Here is a 23529-nt window from a genome sequence, read left to right as displayed (position 1 = left end):
CTCTATTTCTAGATACAGGCTTGTAAAAGTGGTGAAAGACAAAATGTGTGTTAGGTCAGAGACACTTTCCCAAAAATCTATTAAAAAGAGATTGTGTGTGCATGTGTATACGTGCCTTTGAGCTTCTTGGTGGATCAAGAGGTTTAAATGATACCATCAGGACTCTTTCTCTCTTCTCCCTGCATGTCTTGGCACAGCTTTTTTTCAGTCTCCCAGCCCATTTCAGAACAGCAAAGCCCCATCCCCCCTCCCTCATCCTGCCCTGAGGAGTCAGATTTATAGTGTTCTTAGTACCCAAAAACTCAGCAAGAGAAAGATCCTTTCTTCCCCAGAGTCTCTGGGAAGGATTCCAATGGGCTCTGCTCGGTCACATGCCTGTCCCTAGACCACAGCTGTGTTCAGGAAGATGAGATACTATACCCACCAGCTTGGGCCACACACCCACCTCTGCAATGCAGAGGAGGAACCACTTGGTGCCGATCGATTGGGGAGGCATCAGAAAGCTCCACCAGATAATAGCGGTAACAATTTCTAAAAGGAAGAGATTTATAGCAAATAAACCAAAATAAGAACAACAACAACAAACAAACAAGAATAGGTGATTACTACACTGTAAGGGAATAGTCAAGGTTGACTTCCAAGTTTTCGATGCTAGATGTTCAGTAATCTTGATAGAAAAGGTAGATGTAGGAGGAGTTTGAGCCCATATGGAAAGTTGAGTTTTTTTAATATTGAATGGAAGGTGCCTGTAGGATATTTGAATGAGGTAATCTCAGGAACATAGCAGAAAAAGATACAATTATAATTTTAAATATAAGATTGATTCGTGTTAGGGTGCATTTGAGTGTGCAGTGGGAAATCCACTGCATTTCTTAAGTGGAGAAGTTCTTTACCAAAAAATCTATAATCTATGTTGCCTAGTTTAGAAATCTCCGTATAATATCAACTCCCTCCCCCCAGAAGCTGCACTTTTTTCCAGTTATCCCTGAGCCTACTTCGCCTACTGGACCCAGGCAAGACGGCCGCGGACTACAATTCCCGGCGTGCCTCGTTGAGGGGCGGACCGTTGCGGAGGCGGAGCCAGGGCCAGGAACAGCCACCCCCGCGAGTGGTCGGGCGGGGAGATCGGGCGGCGCCGAGCTGAGGTGGCGAGAGAAGAGCTCCCGGATGTGGAGAAGCTGGGGAGAAGGCGTGGGAGGAAGATGGACTCGGTGGAGAAGGGGGCCGCCACCTCCGTCTCCAACCCGCGGGGGCGGCCCTCCCGGGGCCGGCCGCCGAAGCTGCAGCGCAACTCCCGCGGAGGCCAGGGCCGAGGTGTGGAGAAGCCCCCGCACCTGGCGGCTCTAATTCTGGCCCGGGGCGGCAGCAAGGGCATCCCCCTGAAGAACATTAAGCACCTGGCGGGGGTCCCGCTTATTGGCTGGGTCCTGCGTGCGGCCCTGGACTCGGGGGTCTTCCAGAGGTGCGCATGTGCGAGAGTGGGCGGCGCGGCCTGGGTGGGGGTCGGAACCGGGAGCCGGGCCGCTGGAAGGGCTGGGGCTCCCAGGGCAATTGCTCTTGGAAGGGGTGTGCAAGATCCGGGGTGTCTGGGCCCTGGTTGAGAGCGCGGGGAGGAAGTGCTCCAGCTTCTTCCTTGTTCCGTAGCTGCTAATAGTCTTGACCTGGGACAGTTCCTGTCCCTGCCCTTGAGAATGCCATCGGTAAAAGGGGAGATTTCCCCCTTTTCAGCCGTCTCTGCCGCCCGGGTTGACCTCACAGGATAAAGTAAAGGAGGCCACCCCCTATGAAACGTCTGTGGCAATATGTGAACTCTTGTAGACAGAGGCCAATTAGGGTTCCCCTGTTGCTCAGCCTGTGATAACCACTTGGTGCCGATCGATTAGGGGAGGGATCAGGTTCATGAATGAAGTGAGGTGTCAAGGCTTTCTAGTTTCAAGCTCGGCTTGGAAATCCCTTTCTGACCTTTGAAAAATACTCCAAGCTATCTGCCTGTGAGTCAGCACAATCTAGAAAACTACCTACCTTTGTACATAGGTAAGAGATAGTGAGAAAATGTACAGCAGGCTGTTTTATGATATGCTTATAAATGGTTTTATTATATCTTTGGAACCTCGTCTGCCCTAAAGACAGGTTAATTGTGCATCATTCAGAGACATTGCCATATGCCATTTTGGGCAGGGGTGACAAGCTGATGTCATTCATTAAAGAAGAGAGAGAGAATTTTGTGCCGGGAATGAGTTTACACATAGTAACTTCACCCTAATTATGCTTGAATTTGTTACTGTGGAAAGTAAATTATTTAACTTTTTGATGTTTGGGTTTTGGTCTGAAAGAGATGATTGTTTTTGGAGCATATTAATTGCCCACACTAATATATGGGTTTATGATTTTCATTTAACTAGTCTTGTTTAAAGAAAGACACTCCAAAAGTATGAATTTACTAATTTTCTTAATGTTTTAATCCAAAGGAAGCCCTGGGTGGAGCGAGTTAAATAGGGGTGGGCACCCAGAAGATAACACTAATGTAGCAATGTAATAGGAAGTGTGCAAAGGAGAGATAGGGAAAGCCTTGGGAATGTGGTTCAATTCAGTAAACATTTACTGGCCCTAATTTCTGCCATACACATCCAAGGAAACATCAAGATAAATGACATGGTTCTTGTCCTTTTGGGGCTTACAAACTTTTGGACATTTTTTCACCTTTACAAAGAGTGCACACTGGGGGGAAAAAAAAGACTGGAAGAAGGTGCATCCAGGCAGCAGTGATATGCCATTTTTGTGAAATGAAGTAGAGATCAAAACTCACTTTCACAGTAAATTAAGAACAAAACTCATTTACAACTCTTTGTTTGGTTGCATGTCAGGAAATCCCTTTCAGCCTGGCTTAACGAAGAAGGGTAAGGCTTGTTCAGATACAATGAGATTCAGAGGCTAAAATGATTCATTCATTCAGCAAATATTTATTGACCATCTACTATGTGACTGGCACTGTACTGTGTTCCTAACCAGAGTTGATAGCAGTAGCAAGAGTCAGTCCCTAGTCTCATGGAGCTAGGGACTGGCAATATACAAACAGTGTATACTCTATTTGGTGGTGATAAATATTTTCAAGAAAAATAAAGCAGGGTAAGGGAATGGTGCCCTCTGTCACCAGAATCCTCCATTTCTTGGTTCTTCTAGATAGGCTTTCCCTTTATGGTGTCAGGTGATTGTGCTGAGAACTGCAAAACTCAGCACATAACGACTTGTCCAAACTCTAGTATGGTTTCCAGCAGCGAAAGGCCATTCTTCTAGGATGATCCTAGCCCCCCTTAAAATGGCTGAGAAAGGTCAGTGCTGCCAGGAGAATTTACTGTTTGTTTTAGGACCACCTGGTGACAGGCAGATTGCCTCTGAACCCCCTCTCAGAACAACTACTTTTGAAAGCTTATAATTATGAACCCCTTCTCCATCCTTTGGAATGTAAATCTACCACCCAAAACTGTCTCTTTGAAATGCAAACATCCCAGTAGATAACTCTCATTCCTTCCCAGTCCCTGTGGGAGAACTAAGGGCCTAAATTCGATGGGCACCTTGCTTCAACTTGCACCTTGCCGCCCATCATAAAGTTAGAAGTGTGTTTCTCCTCTGGATAAGCACCAGTTAACAAACCCAGACGGCCTAGTCACATGGACTAACCCTCTTTATCACCCTCTCAATACCTTTTCCTTAACATACTCCAGCTTTTAAGAAGTCTCCAGTCTTTGTTTTGGGGAATTTGAGTTCAGTTTTTGCTGGATTCTTTTCCATACTGCCATAGTTAACAAATCAAAGCTGCCCTTTCTGCTTTGGTATCCAGCTTGGTTTACGCCCTTATTTTACTCCTTCCAGGTTTAAGTGTAACCAAAAAGAGCCCCTTTGGGTCCCCAGTGCTTGTATTGGTTCAGTTTAGCTGCCTCTTCCGCTCTTGGAGCCGGTGATGGAACGCCCCCTGAAGCACCATGTGACAGTTCCATCGAGAGAAAAATTGGAATATGATTACCAAAGGGGAGTAGATGCTGGGAGTCAAAACCCAACAAATAGCCTTATTGCAGACATAGGAGATTTTACTATGAAATGATTGGAAAATATATGTTATATATTAAGCAGTGATTTTCCTGCTTCCATTTATTAAAATGCATTTGTACAAAATCCATGAACGAACAAATGATTCCTGAGAACGTTTTCTGTACCAGTTTTATTTACTACATCTAGATTAGAGTATAAGCATCTTGACAATTGGAATGATATTTTATACTTCAAGCCATCTATGGTATCTGTTACTATACTAATAATAGTAATTGGAAGAAATAAAACCAGTATTTTTCTTACCAGGAAAATGAGCATAATCGGTCTGACTCTGCCTTCTCAAACTTAGAATATTGTGTAATGAAGTGATGTTCCTCTGTTTAGTTTGCATAGCTGTTTGCTATGTAGCATCCTTTCTAAGGATCTGGAAAGTTCAACTAAAAAGTTAAAAGGGACTAGCACCACTTCCTCAGTGAAGTTTTTGCTGATCCCCTCCATAAAAAGTAACTGTGCCTTTGTTTTCTGCACAGAGCGGCAGTGTTCAGACCTTCTTTTAGTGCATGCACTGTGCAGCGAGGTAAGGTCACAGACCCTGGAGTCAAACTGTGGATCTGAATTTCTAGCTTCACCACATGTTAACTGCAACTTTGGGTAAATCACTTAACGTCTGTGCCTCAGTTTCCTCATCTGCAGAATGGACTTAAATATCCACCTCATAGGCTTGCTGAGGAGATTAAGTGAGGTAGTATATATACAGCCCTTAGAGTGTGCCATATAGCATGTGATCTATCCTTGACATTTTCCCCTCATATTGAAGGTTTTTACAATCTTCATCTCTTCCATGGGCCACAGTTTGCTTACTTGTAAAATGGGAAAGTTGTAATTATCTTCAGAATTCTTCCTAATGCTAACATGCTTTGACCTTGAAGAGTTAATGGAATTGTGTCTTTACTCTCTATTTCAGGGGTCCACCAAATACTAGATATTTTAGATGTTGCAAGCCAAATGGTCTCTGTTGCTTAGCCCTGTTGTATGTTGTGAAAGTAGCCATAACAATACATAAGTGAATGAGCATGGCTGTATTCCATTAAAAGTTTGTTTATAAAAACAGGCAGGCTGTGAGCCAGATTTAGCCTGGGATGACCCTTGCTCTACTGGGTTGAAGAGGTTCTTGTGAGCGGGTACTCTTACTTATCTTGGTATGCTTAACGTATTGGAACCTGAATTAAAATGTGTTGATTTGGATTTAATTGATTTATTCTGAAGCTACAATCCACGTTTGGAGCAACCTTGCTGCCCCTCACCTTCCTACTTTCTTTCTTTGATAAATATTTACCCTACGAAGGAAGTGAAGAAAATTGCGCTGCCCGATTGTGTTTTTCAGGGCTGGAAGATGCTTTGGAGATTATTTTGTTCAAAACCATGATTTATTCGTTGAAACAGATTTTTCTGGCCTGCTCAGAGTCAAAGCTAGCAATACTTGCAAGGTCGCTAACTTTGCATACTACTTTGGATAGTTAGCAGTTGAGAAAAATGCTAAGACAATTTTTTTCATTTAGTAAAAAGTTATTGTTAGAGGTGAGTTTGTAAGAGCTTGATTGCAACAGTGGTTCAGTGCTGTTAGTAAACCTCAGAACAAATTGATTTTGTAAATGTTGCCTAACACACTTGTGGAAAAAAAAAAAACATGAACTTCAGTTTCATTTGATAAGCCTATGCTGTGTTATCCTTAAAATGACACTTCGCTTTGAAATAATATTCACAGGCATCAGGGTTGATATTCCTGTTCATCCTGTTAGATGGAATATGACTTCATTTGAGGCTAAAGCCATTAGCATTAGGCTTTGACATTTACTCTGTACTTGATTTTACATTTTATTAGGCCTGTTTATTCACTTGCTCATTCTTTTTGCCCTCCCTCTTCTGATTCCTCTAAGCCAAAGGAAAACCATCTGCTTACATAGCCCCTTTAATAAATGATGTTCATTGTATTTTAAGTCTACATATGGGATGCTATTTTTATACATATAAATTAGACATTTGGACCTTTGAAGTTCTGAAAGCAGCAGTTTTCCTTCCAACTGAGTCTTTGAGGATTAAATGAGACCATGTATGTGTTCCTTTATTACCATTCCTATTTTATTATTTTGAATCGCTAACATGTATTAAATGTTTATTGTGTGTTGTGGTTTGTATTTAGTCCTTATAACAATGGTATGAGGTAATTACTATTATTATCACCTGTATTTTTTTTTTTTAAATCACATGCACTTTACTAAAAATTGAGGCCTAGGGAGATGATGGATCTTACCTAAGGTCATATATGCTAACATGTGATGGAGCTAGGATTTGAACCCATTCCTTCAGATCCCATGCTGTTAACCATTTAATGTTTCATTTATTAACACATATAGATTGAGCATGTTATGTAGCAGGCACTATAAAAATACTTTGTAAAAATAAAGCATTGTAGAGAAGTTAGTCATTGCTTCCTTACCTCTCTTTCCTGGATGGTTTAGAGTATTATAGTACTATGTTGACCTCTGTCTCTACCAATAGGCTAAGAACTGAAAGTTTCTCAAGAAAATGGACTGCATATCTCCAGTGTCCAAAGTAGGACCTGAAACATAATAGGCACTCAGTAAACATTTCATGAATGAAGGAATGAATGAATGATAAAAGGGAGGAAAGAAGAAAAGCAAACCTCTTCCAAAAGCTCTTATTTTTTATTTACCTTTTAAGCATTTCAAATATATCACCAAATCCTGTGGTATTGAATTTTCATTACAGAAAATCAGGATAATAAAGGAAACGACGTCAGTAATTTATTTCAATCAGTGACATAAATTAGATGTCAAAAGACCATTTCTTTTGCTTTTACAGTTCACTTTTTACTGTATTTACCATCTTACCATCCTGCCTTCACCTTCTCATTTTTAAAACTAGGTTTTCATTGGTACTTCACTTTGTTATGTACCTTTGACTATGACATTTCTCCAGTAGAAAATCTGCCCCAAATAGTTCAGATTTCAAGATGGGAAAATAGGGGCTTCTGTGTTCTGCCTTGCCCAGAGTGACAGTAAATGTGAGAATCTGATCCCTAGCCAATGGCTCATCTTGTTTACTAGGCTTTAAAAAAAAAAAAAAAATTAGTGGGATTATTGACTTTATCTTTAGATTTAAATCCTCCTGCAAATATTAAAGGGAAGAACGGAAATTAATAAGTAAAATCTGGAGATGTTAGAAATTTTTTTGGTATTTAGTAAACTTCTGTCTCAAAAAAAAAAATGTTTCTTTAGTTTCTCACTTTCTTTTACTCTTGGCACCTGAGCGTAGACATCTGAAACATGCAGTTCCTCTTACCCCCAGTAGATGTTGAATGAAGATGATAAAAAATAAATGCATATGCCAAAGAGTGTAAGTCATTAAACTGTCTTTGTGTAATATCACTAATAAAACATTGTGGCTAGAGGAATAGTCACATCTTTTGTTTCTAGCAAAGGGAATTTGTAAAGATCCAGGAAACTGAACTTCAATAGAAACTAGTACACTTCCCCAAAGTAGCATTTTACTCATAGTCATCATCTTAGAAAGTCTAAATGGTGAACCATGTAAGATGTGATGAAAGGTGCAGTCAAGTTAAACTTCCCAGAGTCCATCAAGTCATGTTCTGTTCTCTGTGTCTGTAATTGTTGTCAATGGCTATACCTCCATCAATTTTGTGTTCATATATTTATAGTATACCCATTGTTGGCAAAACAAGAGAGTTGGATTATCTGATTATTTTGAGCCCAGATCTAGGCATTTCGTCGCTTCCAAGCTTGAAATTCTTTCAGCTTCATGGTCTAATACAAATCCATTTTTTTCCTTAGCAAGTATATTAAAATTCTTCACACAGTAATTTGGATTTGAATGGGGAATAAGAAGCAGGATCTTCTTTAGATCCTTTAGATTTGAACTTCTAGCACTACTGTTTTACTTAATATACCAGTAGCCTTAAAAATACCAAGTGTCATTTTTTCTAATTTTATAAAACTATATCTAGGGCTACATAAATAATGTTATATAAATAAGACATAAGACAATACATATACAAGTATTTTTATATGTAAACAAATACTATATCTGGTACTGTATTTTTATTCAGACACAATATAGTTTATATACAAATATAATTCTTTAAATTTTATATTATATTAGATCTGTAATTTTTTTTGATGGTATAAAAACTATCCTAACATCATATAAGTTGTATTTTGGGGTTGCAGAGCTCCTTTTTTTCTTTAGTGGTTTCTTTTAATGATTTGGCTTGTTATATTTATTTCTTAATATCTATACAGTGTATGGGTTTCAACAGACCATGATGAAATTGAGAATGTGGCCAAACAATTTGGTGCCCAAGTTCATCGAAGAAGTTCTGAAGTTTCAAAAGACAGCTCTACCTCACTAGATGCCATCATAGAATTTCTTAATTATCACAATGGTATGCATTTGATAGTTTATTCAAAATTTTATGTAATTTCCAGCTTATTATTTCATAAGACTTGTTTTCACATTTGAATTTAAGATCTTTGTATCCCTTGCAAAGAACTTTGATGTCCTTTTCATTTGTTTTGTTTTTTTAAGAGGTTGACATTGTAGGAAATATTCAAGCAACTTCTCCGTGTTTACATCCTACTGACCTTCAAAAAGTTGCAGAAATGATTCGAGAGGAAGGATATGATTCTGTTTTCTCTGTTGTGCGACGCCATCAGTTTCGATGGAGTGAAATTCAGAAAGGAGGTATTCTGTTATATATCAGTCTTGATTTTAGCTTTTATGGAGACTCAGCTTTTTCATATGTAAATATTCTTTAAGAATGAAGGGAGCAACATGTGATTATTAACTGTAGTAGGTAATGACATTTATAATCAGTTCTAAGTCTTGTGATTATTTAGACAGGACAGACCAAATTCCCTGCTTTATTTTTTACAGATGGACATTTTAACACTCTGTTTGCCTTCTGAGGCAGGCATGTCATTTTTCTAGATGTGAAATATTTCTGTGTTTGTTCCAGACTTGCTTGGTAAACTCCATATAAATCATATTAGGATTGTGGGGATAGAAGTCTACCAAAAAGTTCTGGAGGACCTCAAGAATGAATTGTGGAATTGCTTCCCAAAATATGTAACCCTGATGTAGGAAGACTTCCACGGTATTTAGCAGGAGCCTGATTTCTAGCTAGCTAAACTAGTAAAATACTGAATAAAGAATAGATGACCCATGTTGAATGGAGCACTGGGTGTTATACACAAACAATGAATCATGGAACACTACATCAAAAACTAATAATGTAATGTATGGTGACTAACATAACATAATAAAATAAAATTTAAAAAAAAGAATAGGATGACCAACAAATAGGTAAATGTAACATATGTAAGGAAAGGCAGTTTGATTTCTGTTAGGTGCTCTGACATTTGTTGAATAACGGGGCAGCTGGCTTAGTTGTCTCTAACGAATGTGTGACTTAAAGGAGACAGTAAGGAAGATGCAATGACACTAGAGACAGCACAAAAAAGAGCAAGTAAGAGGATAAAGAAGGGCTGAAAATAAGATTCTTCAATCTCAAAATATGAATGTTACACAAACCAATGAAATATATCAGTAAATACATTTACATATTGATTTCATTCAGTAAATATTTATTGTCTTCTCTGTGCCAGGTTCTGTGTTAAGCTATATATTTTAACTTTGAACTTAATTACCAAGTCTCAGAAATTCTGATTTCTGAGGAAATAGTTTCTAGGAAGGCTCTATTAAAGCTTAAGAAACAAATTTTTGAAGCAAATCAAGGAAGCCCAGTGTTAAACTGAATATTGACTATATGATTAAAGTTCAAGAAGCCCAAAAAATATGTATGTTAAATAGATGACAAAGCCATAAAAATTAGATCCATAAGGAATTTTAAGAAAATTAGAAATGTTTGAATAAATATCTTTTAATATCGAGAAGTGAACATTAGAGACAAGAGCTTTGTCTTGTCATATATTTTCTCAAAACCACTATGAAACAAAATGCTATTGATGAACAATGGCTCTAACCCAGAGTGGTATTTTTTTGTGAGTCTATTCTTATGTCCCTGTTTATAAAATCACTAAAAGTGCTACTGGATTAATCAGTACTTGAAAAATTATTCCATTTTATATTGTATAACTTTTTGTATTTTTTTGTCACCACGCTAGAACCTTACTATCTAATATAGTAGCCTCTAGCACTGTTAGCTCGAAATGTAGTTAATCCAAATTGAGATATGCATTAAGTGTAAAATACATATTGGATTTCTAAGATTAGTATGAAAGAAGTATATGCAATATCTCATTAATAATTCTTACATTTATTACATGTTAAAAAATTTTAGATACATAGGGATAAATAAAATATTATTACAATTAATTTCACTTCTTTTTGCTTTTTTAAAACTGTAGCCATTAGAAAATTTAAAATGATAGATGCGGCTCCCATTATATTTCTATTCGACAGCACTGCTCTAGAGATTACACTTTGCACGCTTAGTTTGTTATAGTCTACCTGAATTTGTATTTTCACAAATAATTAAGAAGCTAACAATAGTAAATTTCTATTTAGCCCCTGCCTTTTGTACTGTAATTGTCACGTAATCTATTTCTGTCTATATTATGACCCAAGATACATTGTTGTTCTATTTATTTTAAACAGTTAATGGTACTTTAAGTTATTTTAAAATAGTCATTTATCTTCACCTGCATGTTTACCTTTTTCTATTAGTCTTCATTTCTTACCACTTACATGTGCTTCTGTCTTACGGCGTACATCTGTTAGTAACAGCTCCTCTCAGCTTTTGTCTAAAAATGTCTATAATTCACCCTTATTTTTTTTTTAAGATTTTCTTTATTTATTTGACAGAGAGAGACACAGCCAGAGAGGGAACACAAGCAGGGGGAGTGGGAGAGGGAGAAGCAGGCTTCCCGCCTAGCAGGGAGCCTGATGCGGGGCTCGATCCCAGGACCCTGGGATCATGACCTGAGCTGAAGGCAGACACTTAACGCCTTAGCCACCCAGGTGCCCCTCACCCTTATTTTTAAAGGGCATTTTCATTGAATATAAAATTTTGGTTTGCCTTTTCTTTCTTTCGGCTTTTTAAGATTGCATCTTTAAGATGTTACTCTTTTGAAGATGCATCATTAACGTGTCATTTCATAATTTTCTGCCATCCTTTGTTTCTTAAAAGAAATCAGCTTACTATTCTGATCATTGTTTCTCTAAATATAATGCCTTTTTTCCCTCAGGCTGCTTTTAAGATTTTTCCCTTTATCTTAATTTTTCATAGTTGACTCCAATTTGTATTGCTGTGGGGGCTTTTTTTGTGTTTATCCTATTTAAAATTCTCTGAACTTGGGGACGCCTGGGTGGCTCAATCGGTTAAGCGGCTGCCTTCGGCCCGGGTCATATCCCAGGATCCTGGGATTGAGTCCCACATCAGGCTTCTTGCTCAGCAGGGAGCCTGCTTCTCCCTCTCTCTCCTTCTGCTTGTGCTCTCTTTGTCAAATAAATAAAATCTTTAAAAAAAAAAAAAAGAATTCTCTGAACTTGTCATATCTCTAGGTTGATATCTGTTATTAGTTTGCAAAAAATCTGTGCCATTATCTCCAAATATTTCTCCTCTCACATTTTTTCTCTCCTCTCTTTCTAGGCCTCAGATTTAAGTGTATCTTAAACAATTTTATGGGGTCCACATGTCTCTCATAGTCTGTTCTGTATTGTTTGTTGATTTTTCTTTCTGTGCTTCATGTTGAGTAATTTCTGTTGACATATTTGAGTTCATTGATCATTTCTTCTGACTTGTTCAGTGCACTATAAATCCTGTCCAGTGAATTATTTCAGATATATGTGTTTTCCATTCTGGAATGTATATTGTAGCTATTTTTTAGAGATTCTGTTCTCTGTTGAAATTCTCCATCTTTTTAAATCTTTTCCTATAATATCTTTAACATATTTATGATAGTTCTCTGAAAATCCTCGATTGCAGGTTCTGACATCTGGGTCATTTATAGTTCTGTTTCTACAACCGTTTTTCTCTAGTTATGGGTAATGTATTTCTACTTCTTCATGACTCGTATTTTGTCACATTCCTGACATAGAGATTGGAGTACAGTTGACCCTTGAACAACATGGATTTGAGCTGCACGGGTCCACTCATACACAGTGTTTTTCAATAAATACAGCACAGTACTGTAAATGTATTTTCTCATCCTTATGATTTTCTTAATAGCACTTTCTTTTCTCTAGCTTATTTTATTGCAACAACACAATACATGTAATATACAAAATATGTGTTAATTGACTATGTCATTGGTAAGGCTTCTGGTCAACAGTAAGCTCTTTGAGTTAAGCTTTGGGGGAATCAAAAGTTATATGTAGATTTTTGACCATGTGGGGGTTTGGCACCCCAGCCCCTGCGTTGTTCAAGGGTCTGTATATATTATTTTCCTCCAGGGAAGTCATACTCCTTCTTCTCTCAGACAGATAGGATATGGAGCCAGTCACTTTGATCCAGTTAGGAGTTGTGCTGGGTTTGAGCTTTAGTTTCACTTTACCTCTTAGTGCAGGTGTCTTGCCAGGAGATGGATCTTGTATGTATTGCTGATAACCCCAGGCTAACAGGACTTTGGGACTTAAGCACCACAAAACTATAATGATCTCTCCCTGCCTTCCAGCCCATCCCTAGCTTCTTATGCCAGAGCACACTCAGCAAACGTCCTGCAGGGGAATAATTGGGTGGCAAGAACTAGCTCTGTGTTTGGGCTCTTATAGAAGCCAATCTGTGATTCTAGTCCACAGGGCCATGACAAACTCTTCTGGTTTCTCTTTACCCCAGCAGAGTCCCTCTGCTTATGCCAGGTTTGATCCTTCTTTCCCTTCTTCCTCAGATGCAGCAAATATCCCCAGAGAGAGGTAGCCACTGATCCTTGTTCACTTAGGAAAGACTTGCCCTTCTCATTCCTTTTCTTCAAAGTACCACTTGAATGAGTTTGTTTATTGCCTGTCTCCACCACTAGATCGCACACTACACGAAAGTAGAGAGTCGTATTCACTGCTGTGTATCCCGTGCCTGTAAAACTGTACCATATGTAGCTATTCAATGCATATTTCCTGAGTATTTTTCCTAGATTATATCAAACACTGATGGACTAGGACTGAAAAGAGGATGGTTTAGTTAGGGAAGTAAATAGAAGTTATTTCTAGAAGCCATTACTCACATAAGTGACAGCCAAAAGTAGAATCAAAAAGATTCTGAACCATCACCAACTTTAAACACACACACACACACACGCACACAGAATCATGCGTACATGTCAGTACACATCCATAAACACAGTTTTGGGAAAAAAACAGTGAAAAGGCAAGAGGATCCCTATTTACCAGTACTGAGGGCTTTGTCTGTTACATCATGTTATAATCACTAAGGTTGATGTTGCTGAGCCTTCATTACCAAGGATAGTAATAAGTAAATATTATTTATTATTATGCTTAGTATATTTTTAAATTACTGGTAGGAATATGTAATATACAAACATTTTTATCAATATAAAAGTCTCAATAATTTAATGAGGAAATCTTCAGTTTTCTGTAATAATTCTATGAAAGTAATTTCTCAACCACATTGTATAAACACATACATTGTATTTCTATAGAAGCAAATAATGAGAAATATATTAAAATATTCAAATAAGGATATTTTATGACAAGTTCAGTCCTTTTGAAGCTGCCTTAAGGTTGCCTTGATGTCCTTCCAGAACCTTGTATTTTTAAAAATGCCTTAAAACTTCAGTTATTCAGAATTCCTCTGTAAAATACTTTATTTTTCTATGATTAGATAATATTAAACAATTAATAAATATTAACAAAGATAAATCAGCATCATTAGAGATTTTGTTCCTTTAAAAATCCATTTATTTATTGAGATAGAAAAATATTTTACAGTTTCAGTTTATTTATTTTTGAAAATTACTAAATGAATACTCAGTATTCAAAGCAACATAGACTTACTATAGCTTTTTGCTTTTAGTTCGTGAAGTGACTGAGCCTCTGAATTTGAATCCAGCTAAACGACCTCGTCGACAAGACTGGGATGGAGAATTATATGAAAATGGCTCATTTTATTTTGCTAAAAGACATTTGATAGAGATGGGTTATTTACAGGTTTGTGCCTTCATTTTGCAAAAATCTCTTAAACCTTTTTATATGTATAGCTCAGTTCTAAGGAAGACATGGCACAGTTCATAAAGGAAAGTATCAGTTTCTAGAAGACAGGCAATAACTGATAAGATTTATCATCTGAGGCACTTATCCTGCAGGCTTACAGTAAACTAATCTTTGGAATCCGTTCAGTGAATAAGCAAGGAATTCTGCTACAACTAAGAAATGAATCAGATATTGAATGTTGTATACATGTCCTGATTCATTTTATTCCATTCAAAATTCTATTTTTAATCTATGGTTTGTTACTGTCAGGTTGTGGTTGTACAGTTGAATAAAAATCAATTGCTTTTAAAAAGAGACAAAAAAACGTCGTAGATGTGGAAGATCACCAAGCTGGGTGTCAGGAAAGCCAGGTGATAGTTCTCTATCTCTAACTATGTGGCTTTGAATATACATTTTATCTGTTCTGAATCTCATTGGTCTCATTTTAAAATAAGGGGGTTGGATGTCTCTCACATCTTTAGAGCCTACGTGGTTACATCATATACTATTTGTTCCTTTTACTTAATAGCAGTTATTTATTCAGCCCTTACTATGTACCAAGGACTGTACAAAACACTTTTACATAGGTTATATCATGTAATCTGCATAGCAGTGGAATAAAGTAGACATTCCTGGTAGTGATACATAATGAACCTTGAAAACACCGTGCTAAGTGAAAGGGTCAGTCACAAAGGACCATTTATGTCATGTTCCATTTTAATGAAATCTTCAGACTAGGGAGATCTGTAGAGACAGGAAGTGGATTAGTGGTTGCCTAGGGACAAGGGGAGGGGAGTGATTGCTACTGGGTATGGAGTTTATTTTGGTGAAAATTTTCTAAAATTAGATTGTGGTAATGGTCACAAAACTCTGTGAATATACTAAAAGCCACTGAATTGCACACTTTAAATGGGTAAATTTTATAATATGTGAAGTATATCTCAATAAAGCTTTAAAAAAAAACTGGCCCAGTTTTATAGAGGAGGGAATGGCTGCTTTGAAAAAAGGAAGTAATTGGCTCAGGGTAGTAAGTGGTACTGTTGGGATTTGGATTCAGATCCTTATTGTTACTCAAAATCAACATTTAAAAAAAGCCCTCTACTCGCTGTAGTAAAATTTCTAATGTGACTCATGCTCTGAGGTAAAAGGATTTTTAACAGTCTTCTGGCAGTATATAGGCAAACTGTAGACAGTTTAGTTAAGTTTGAGTGTTCAGGAAAATTAGGTTTGACACACAGATAGCGCCCTTTGCAAACTCTTTGCTAAAGGGACTGTTATTTGACGCTTTCCTAAAGTGTGGAGAACAATGAAGTATCTCATCATAAGATTTATGAAGAGACTGACAATTCTAAAAAATGAAATTTTCCTGTAATTGATTTTGACGTTCAAATTATCACAGTCATAGGAAAGGTGCTCCCCCTTTGCCCCCAGACCCCAAGATCAGGAACTTATCCCTCCCTTTGCTCACATGTGATCCAGACAATTATTGTCCACTCCCACCTGTAGTTCAGGGATCTAAGACAGTTCTTTTTTTTTTTTAAGATTTTATTTATTTGACAGAGAGAGACACAGCAAGAGAGGGAACACAAGCAGGGGGAGTGGGAGAGGGAGAAGCAGGCTTCCTGCAGAGCAGGGAGCCTGATGTGGGGCTCGATCCCAGGACCCTGGGATCATGACCTGAGCCGAAGGCAGACACTTAACGACTAAGCCAACCAGGCACCCCGACAATTCTGTACAATAGATACTACAGTTATTTTTCCTCCCCTATCTTGCCACTTAGTTGCAAATTGGAACATAAGTTCTGAAAACCTTTATACTGCTTTGGATGATGAGGGGAGAGACTATCAGAAGAAGGGGATACAGTTAGGGGATTTCTAGAAAATTCCGTGTCAAAATATTGGAAGATGTGTATTTCTGCTTTTTTCAGTCTTCAAATAGAAATCTATGTGAAGAAAAATGGGAAGCTTGTACTATGTAGATAGAATTTGAAAAATATTATGGTGTATGGTTTGAATATATAGGAAACAAAAAGCTTTTCCCTCAAAAAATTATTTGTTGAATGTCACTCATTTTCCCGGGTTATTTATTTTTCTCAGGATTGTAGAAATGAATTCATTGTTCTGTATTATAATAAACATTTTGGTATTGTGAATTAATGTTAAAAACAGTACTCATGGCATTTATACCATCTTTAGGGTGGAAAAATGGCCTACTACGAAATGCGAGCTGAGCACAGTGTGGATATAGATGTGGATATTGATTGGCCTATTGCAGAACAAAGAGTATTAAGGTAAAAACAAGACTTGCACAGCCTTTGCACTGGACCCTGACATGTGGCATTTTCTAGACACTAATTTTTGATATTCCAAACATTTTAGGATCTTTGCAATTAGTCCGTTCATGTGAGGAAGACATACACATAAAATATGCCTATAGATGGCTTATTCAATAACTTGAGAAACACATAGCCTGGTTAGACCACTCTACTCAAAGGTCTTGCGCTGGAAGCTGAAGTGTATATGTGATGTAAATGCTAAGGGTAATGTTTGAATAATTGAGTGGGAATGGTTATTAAGCTTACTGGTGTTAGCCATTTGAGAGGGAGTGATTAGTATTGCACTTGTACTCAGAGGTCTATTTTGGTTTCTTTTAGATATGGCTATTTTGGCAAAGAGAAGCTTAAGGAGATAAAACTTTTGGTTTGCAATATTGATGGATGTCTCACCAATGGCCACATTTATATATCAGGAGACCAAAAAGAAATAATATCTTATGATGTAAAAGATGCTATTGGGATAAGTTTATTAAAGAAAAGTGGTATTGAGGTATGTGCCCCCTGAATATAGTGATGTTTTTTAAGATGATGATTCAGGGTCAAAGAACATGTGAGGGAAATAAGAGATTTAAATTTTTAGTATTCTCTATTAAAATACCTGAAATTTAGCCTTCACATGCCTAGAAAATTGTCATACTTATACTCTTAGATGAATAAAATTAGGAATTTGTCAATCAGCAAATAATATTTCTTGGTTATTCAGTAAGTATAAACATATTATTTTTAAATAGGAACTATCTAGCAATTCCCATAGGATCGTTCAACAAGAAAAATCTCAAAAAAATAGGTATCAGCATTTAGAAAAAAAAAAACAAGTATCTTGTGGATTTCTAAGATGTAGCTTATTCTTATTGAAAATTTTAATTCAGAGTAACTTAATATTTAATATATTTTCAAATATGAAAGCTGAGATAATTTCTTATAATTCCCTAGAAATCTTAAGTATGTGTTCTTAAGCAGCACAAGAGACAGGTTGTAGACTTTCCTCTGGATAAATCGAATTATAGGAGAATCTTAGGTTAGTATCAGACAATGTATATTTTTTAACCTGCAGATAGGATCCTTCCCACTGTAGAAAACAGTGTCTTTTATCTTTATTGGACTATTAGAAAATGTTGTAAAGATTCATCATTTTAAAATATCAGTTGGTTTTACTTAATTGGTCCTTCAGAAGGCCACTCATTTGTGACTCTCATTATTTACCAGGTGTTATTTTATTTTTATTAGGAAATACTTGTTTTCTTTATTTTCTCATTTTGCCCTTTCTTTCTTTTCTTTTTTTATTTTTTAAGGTGAGGTTAATTTCAGAAAGAGCCTGTTCAAAGCAGACACTCTCTTCCTTAAAACTGGATTGCAAAATGGAAGTCAATGTCCCAGACAAGCTAGCCGTTCTGGATGAGTGGAGAAAAGAAATGGGCCTGTGCTGGAAAGAAGTGGCGTATCTTGGTTGGTATTTTATTATTCAGCCATCATAAAGTGGACCACGATTTTTTTTTTTTTTTAAGAAATAGAGAAATGAAAAAGAAAATTCCCAAGATTGGCATAATTGTAGAGAAATAGGAACTCTCTACACTACTGAGGAAGGTACTAAATTTCTGGAGGTTAGTTTGATTGTACGTATCAGTTGTATCCTAGTAGAATGATTCCTGACACATGCTGTTGAGTCAGACCACACCTGACTGGTCAGTGTTGGTAAGGTAAGCCTTCATTTCCTCCCCTGTAAACTGGAAATGTCAAGAGTACCTGTGTCATAGGTCTGTTGGGGGAAGCAATGAGATAATCTAGGTAAAGCACTTAGCAGATTCCCCACATATAGGAAGTACACTCTGGATGATGTTTGCTTTCTTAAAATGTCCCTAGTATTAACTCTTAAGTCCCAATTCCAGGAAGGAAATTGGACAAATGTGCCAGTAATGGAGGAAAAAAAAAAAGAGCCCACTTAAATATCCTGCAAACATAGAATATCCACAAAATGGAATGCTCTGCAACCATGAAAGCCAGTGCTGTAATCTGTATTGACAGGGTCAGGTGTCACAAGGTTGTCACGTTGGCATTTAGCAGATATGCTATGTGCAGGCTTGGGGTTGGTTGCTGGGACTTACTGCTGCCAGAGCTTGCAGTCTGATGTCTACATTTTAGATATTAAAGATGACAAGTTATTAAAATACATATAACCTAAGCCATGCATGAAATAAGTAGTTACAAGGGTAATATGGGCCTCAAAAGAAACAGCACAGAAATGCTTTGGGAGCAGGTCATCTGAAGACTTCAGGACTAGCCTTTGAACCGCATGCAAAGATTCAGTGAAGAATACTACAGAGCCCTTGATAGAAAGTGACACAGTTTTTGTAAGGAGAAAACAATTTTAGTGGAATGTATAACAAATTCCAGGTATACTAAGTATCTGTGCGACCCTCAGTGAGCTTCTCCAAGCCTTGGTTTTCCTATTTATAGTATAAACACAAGTCAAACTTTATAAGGCTATTGGAAAGAAAATTGAAAATAATATAGAATACCTGATAGAGTGCCTGCAGGTGGTAATAATAGTGTGTATCACTTATATCGGTAAAATTATGTAATTGCATATGCCAGAATACAGTGATTATCCATAAATAGTGGTAATTAAGATGATATTAATTTGGTTTTTGCCTTGACTTTAAAAAAAATGTTTCTACCAAGAATATGCATTACTTATATAACATTAAAAAAAAACTATAAAAGCAGAGGCTAGAAAACAAGAAAATAGAGAATAGCTTCAAATTTTAATTTAAAATCAGAGCACTATTTAGCATGGGTCACATAAATGTATGAAGATGTTTTCCTGGGGCGCTCGGGTGGCTCAGATGGTTAAGCGTCTGCCTTCAGCTCAGGTCATGATCCCAGGGTCCTGGGATCGAGCCCCGCACCGTATTGTGCTGCCTGCTCAGCGGGGAGCCTGCTTTTCCCTCTCCCACTCCCCCTGCTTGTGTTCTCTCACTCTCTCTGTCAAATAAATAAATAAAATCTTAAAAAGAAAAAGAAAATGTATTCCTTAAAAATATCAACACTTATATAGGTAAATTTTACGAAATACAGCTTAGTTTCAGGGGTAGATTATGCAAATTAAATACTTGAATTTTCATCATCTTTCAGTGAAAAAAATCAGATTTCAATACATTTAATCATTTAAAAATTTTCACTGGATAAATGTGGAACAGATTTAAAACAAATTCTTTTTTTAATGAGCATTTTATTAGTAGTAGTTGGTCTATGGTATAATAATAATTATACTCAGAATGGAGAATCTGAGGTACTGGGTGCTTCTGAAATTCATCCTATCAACACAAAACAGAAAGGAAGAGAGCAGGGCAGGTGGAGAAAGGGTGTAGTTTTGTCAGTGTGATGGTAATTCTTCAACAAATAAATGATGTACAAATCAAAGAGAACTGTTACAGATTAAAAGTACTTAAAATATAGATCAACAGAATGCAGTATGTGGACTTTGGCTTCTGAAGCAAACAGATCAATTTGTAAAAGAGAAAATTTGAGACAATGGGATATTTGAGCACATACTAAGTTACTAGGTGATATTTCTTTTAAGATTTTTTATTTATTTATTTGAAAGAGAGTGAGTGAGAGAGAGAGCACAAGCAGGAGAGGGAGAAGCAAACTCCCAGCTGAGTAGGGAGCCCGACATGGGGCTCGATCCCAGGACCCTGGGATCATGACCTGAGCCCAAGGCAGATGCTTAACCCACCGAGCCACCCAGGAGCCCCAAGATGATATTAAGGAATTGTGGGTTTTGTTAGTTTGATGATACTGTCTCACTTTTTAAAAAAGTAGATTGATCTATTAGAGATAGTTATGTGTTAGAGGTAGATGCTGAAGAGTCTTGGGGTAAAACATGATGTCTAGGAATTCTTTCCTAGCCCTCCCTCTAAAAAGCTAACGGGTGGAGCAAAGAGAAAAACACTGATAAATGATCCAAAACATTTACAATTATTACACATGAACTTGGGGTTCTTGCATGTGCTTGGGATGTTTTTTTAATAAAAATTTTAGATAATTCATGATTTATAGATAGAATTTCTCATAAATCTAATATGCATGGCAATCAGAAATTATAATCCTTTCTCCTCCTTTAACTGATAAGTGTTAATTTTGAATTGCTTAAGGAAAACCCTAGACCTCAAATATACTAGTAAATACTTTAACATACTTGTTCCACCTAATCTTTGGTATTCTTACATGCAGTGCTTGAGGTCTTGCTGAAGCTACCAGAATTACTTACTGGTTGCTGTTTGCATTATTAGAACTGCGTATGTTTTGTGTCCTCAAATACTTACCCCGTGTTTCTTTTACTTGCTAGGAAATGAAGTGTCTGACGAGGAGTGCTTGAAGAAAGTGGGCCTAAGTGGCGTGCCTGCTGATGCCTGTTCCACCGCCCAGAAGGCTGTTGGATATATTTGCAAATGTAATGGTGGCCGTGGTGCCCTCCGAGAGTTTGCAGAGCACATTTTCCTACTAATGGAAAAGGTTATTAACTCATGCCAAAAATAGAAATTAGTGTAATGTTAGGAAAGAAAGTATACAGCCTTCTTCAGCCACCTTTATTTTTGATTAAGTACAATTCCATGTTGTAATGTTACAGAGAGTGTGATTTGACCTGTGATGTATCTTAATATATTTTAAAGCAAAGTTTTCTCAAATTATCACTCCCAAAACCTTCTACGAAATAATTGTGCTCTACTTTTCTCTTTATGCAAGATAATTATTTAGAGATTAATACAGTCTTTCTCAGATTTTTAGTAAATGCAAGTAAGAACATCATCGAAATTGACTTTGTATTGTACCCTGTTAAACTGTGTGTTTGTGTGCTTTTAATGATGCTGAGATTTTATTTATTCGGGGACATTGTGTCTGGTAAGACATGCCCTTCTATTAATTAATAAAATTACATTTCACAAACTTGATGAAAACTGTCTTGTTGCTATAGCAAGGATTTACCAAAGATTCCTGATTTCCTTTAAATGCTGACCATATAGTCAGCACAAGAAACAAGCTACTAAGTACCTGGCATAAAGCATCTGCTTGTACTTTAGGTATGTGTACATATAGTGGCCACTCCATCCAAATACAGATCTCCAAAGAAATTTATATATTGCAAAGATTGTACATTGGTTTGCAGTAAATCATTTGCAGTTACCTCTGAGGTCATGGTAATTTTATATACAAAATTTGGCTACCGCTACAATTTTATAGCCACCACAAAGCACTCTCCTATCTGGGTGAATTCCAAGAATGGAGTGTTATCTCATAAATGTGGACTTTTACCTAATAAACACTAACCACTTCCTATGAAACATTTACATCTATTTCCACTGTAAAAAGAATTCAATTCTGGCAAGAAGCAAGTCATTCAGGCCCAGAAATACAGGAAGCTCTTTTCCTCTGTCAGGACTGGTGCATCTGTCCAGTGCAGAATCTGACCTTATAGGCCAGGCATTGCTGGAAGAAAAAAGGAACCTCTTCTACCTTAATTTCCTTTGTATCTCATTCTGGTTTTTCTCCCACCTTTCTGGCTTTTCCACTGCTGATTTTATTTTTTCCCATTCCTTAAGTGTACCCATTCCCAAAGGTTCTAACCCCAGTTCTTGTCCTTCCCAGAACCACATTTATATTCAAAGTTTAAGCTGTAGCCTCCATGCAATGACTCCAGAATCTAGTCTCTGTTGTAAGTTCTGACTGCATCTCAAATTCTTCACGTTATAAGCCAGGTTCTTGGACTTCACCTCTCAAATGTCTTGATCTGACCTTTGAGACATCACAACCTTCTCAACTTCACCTTTTCATCTCTTGTCAGATACCAAATCTTGAGCTTGATACTTTGGATAAGCTTTTAGCTTTTAATTTGCACTCCTCATCAGACACTTCATTTCCTAGCAAGTAAAAGAAACACTGGGTGAGTATTTAAGGACACGAAACATACTCAGTTCTAATAATGCAAACAGCAACTAGTAAGTAATTCTGGTAGCTTCAGCAAGACCTCAAGCACTGCATATAAGAATACCAAAGATTAGGTGGAACAAATATGTTAAAGTATTTACAAGTATAACTGAGGTCTAGGGTTTTCCTTAAGGAATTCAAAATCAACTCTTATTAGTTAAAGAAGGAGAAAGGATTATAATTTCTGATTGCCATGCATATTAGATTTATGAGAAATTCTATCTATAAATCATGTATTATCTAAAATTTTTATTAAAAAAAATCCCAAGCACATGCAAGAACCCCAAGTTCATGTGGAATAATCTGGAAGAATAGTTTACTACTTCTACTGATAGTCTCATACTTCTACTTTCTAACCCTCCCAGATCCTTCTCCCTAATAAAGGTCTACTCTGCAGGAGAAGGCTTTGGTATAATACTGCAAGCTTACCCCAACTGGGAGAAGGGAATTCCACTTCACTCTACCTCCTTCCAGCCTTCCTGTGTCACCTACAAGGGGAAAAACTCCATAGTCAATAGGGGAGAGGACATGGAGGAAATAGATCATGAACACCGCGGGCAGGAAGAGGAGAGCTGTACCCATCGGTGAGGCCCAGAAACACTTGTGAAGGCCATACACTCAAGACAAGCCCACTAAAAGACCAAGACTTAGAAGATTTTAGAATGCTCCCCCTCTTCCACATGCTACAGCACACCGATGTCACCAGTTTAATACAGCTGAATAGACTGCAGAACACAAACTGTCTGAGAAACAATACCAAAAGAAGTCCCAAAGCCAAAACAAGGACACTGAGATTAAGAATTCCTCATATCAGTGAGGTCATATGATACATGTCTTTCTCTGATTGACTTATTTCACTCGGCTTCCATCCATGTTGTTGCAAATGGCAATATTTCATT

At 37.2% G+C, this 23529-nt stretch overlaps 1 protein-coding gene across 1 annotated transcript; it reads left to right on the top strand.

Annotated features, from left to right (window-relative positions):
• Positions 1–1100: 1100 nt before the first annotated feature.
• CMAS (cytidine monophosphate N-acetylneuraminic acid synthetase) lies at positions 1101–21592 on the top strand. Its single transcript, XM_027595017.2, has 8 exons — positions 1101–1462; positions 8388–8530; positions 8674–8829; positions 14135–14268; positions 16506–16600; positions 16964–17135; positions 17938–18091; positions 20994–21592. Exons 1-8 carry the CDS (start codon positions 1203–1205, stop codon positions 21182–21184), a joined length of 1305 nt encoding a protein of 434 aa, XP_027450818.1. The 5' UTR covers positions 1101–1202; the 3' UTR covers positions 21185–21592.
• Positions 21593–23529: the final 1937 nt, after the last annotated feature.

This window comes from Zalophus californianus, chromosome 9 (genome assembly GCF_009762305.2).
Source record: "Zalophus californianus isolate mZalCal1 chromosome 9, mZalCal1.pri.v2, whole genome shotgun sequence".
Classification (NCBI taxonomy): Eukaryota; Metazoa; Chordata; class Mammalia; order Carnivora; family Otariidae; genus Zalophus; species Zalophus californianus.
The sequence above is the reverse complement of the archived record's forward strand: the minus strand, read 5'-3'. Positions and strand labels throughout refer to the sequence as shown.

Excerpts from the sequence above, each read along its gene's own strand:
- CMAS (XM_027595017.2), top strand. The coding sequence starts at position 1,203 with ATGGACTCGGTGGAGAAGGGGGCCGCCACCTCCGTCTCCAACCCGCGG. Across the intron at positions 14,269-16,505 it reads TAGAGATGGGTTATTTACAG|GGTGGAAAAATGGCCTACTA; the intron begins GTTTGTGCCTTC and ends TACCATCTTTAG. Across the intron at positions 18,092-20,993 it reads GAAAGAAGTGGCGTATCTTG|GAAATGAAGTGTCTGACGAG; the intron begins GTTGGTATTTTA and ends TTTACTTGCTAG.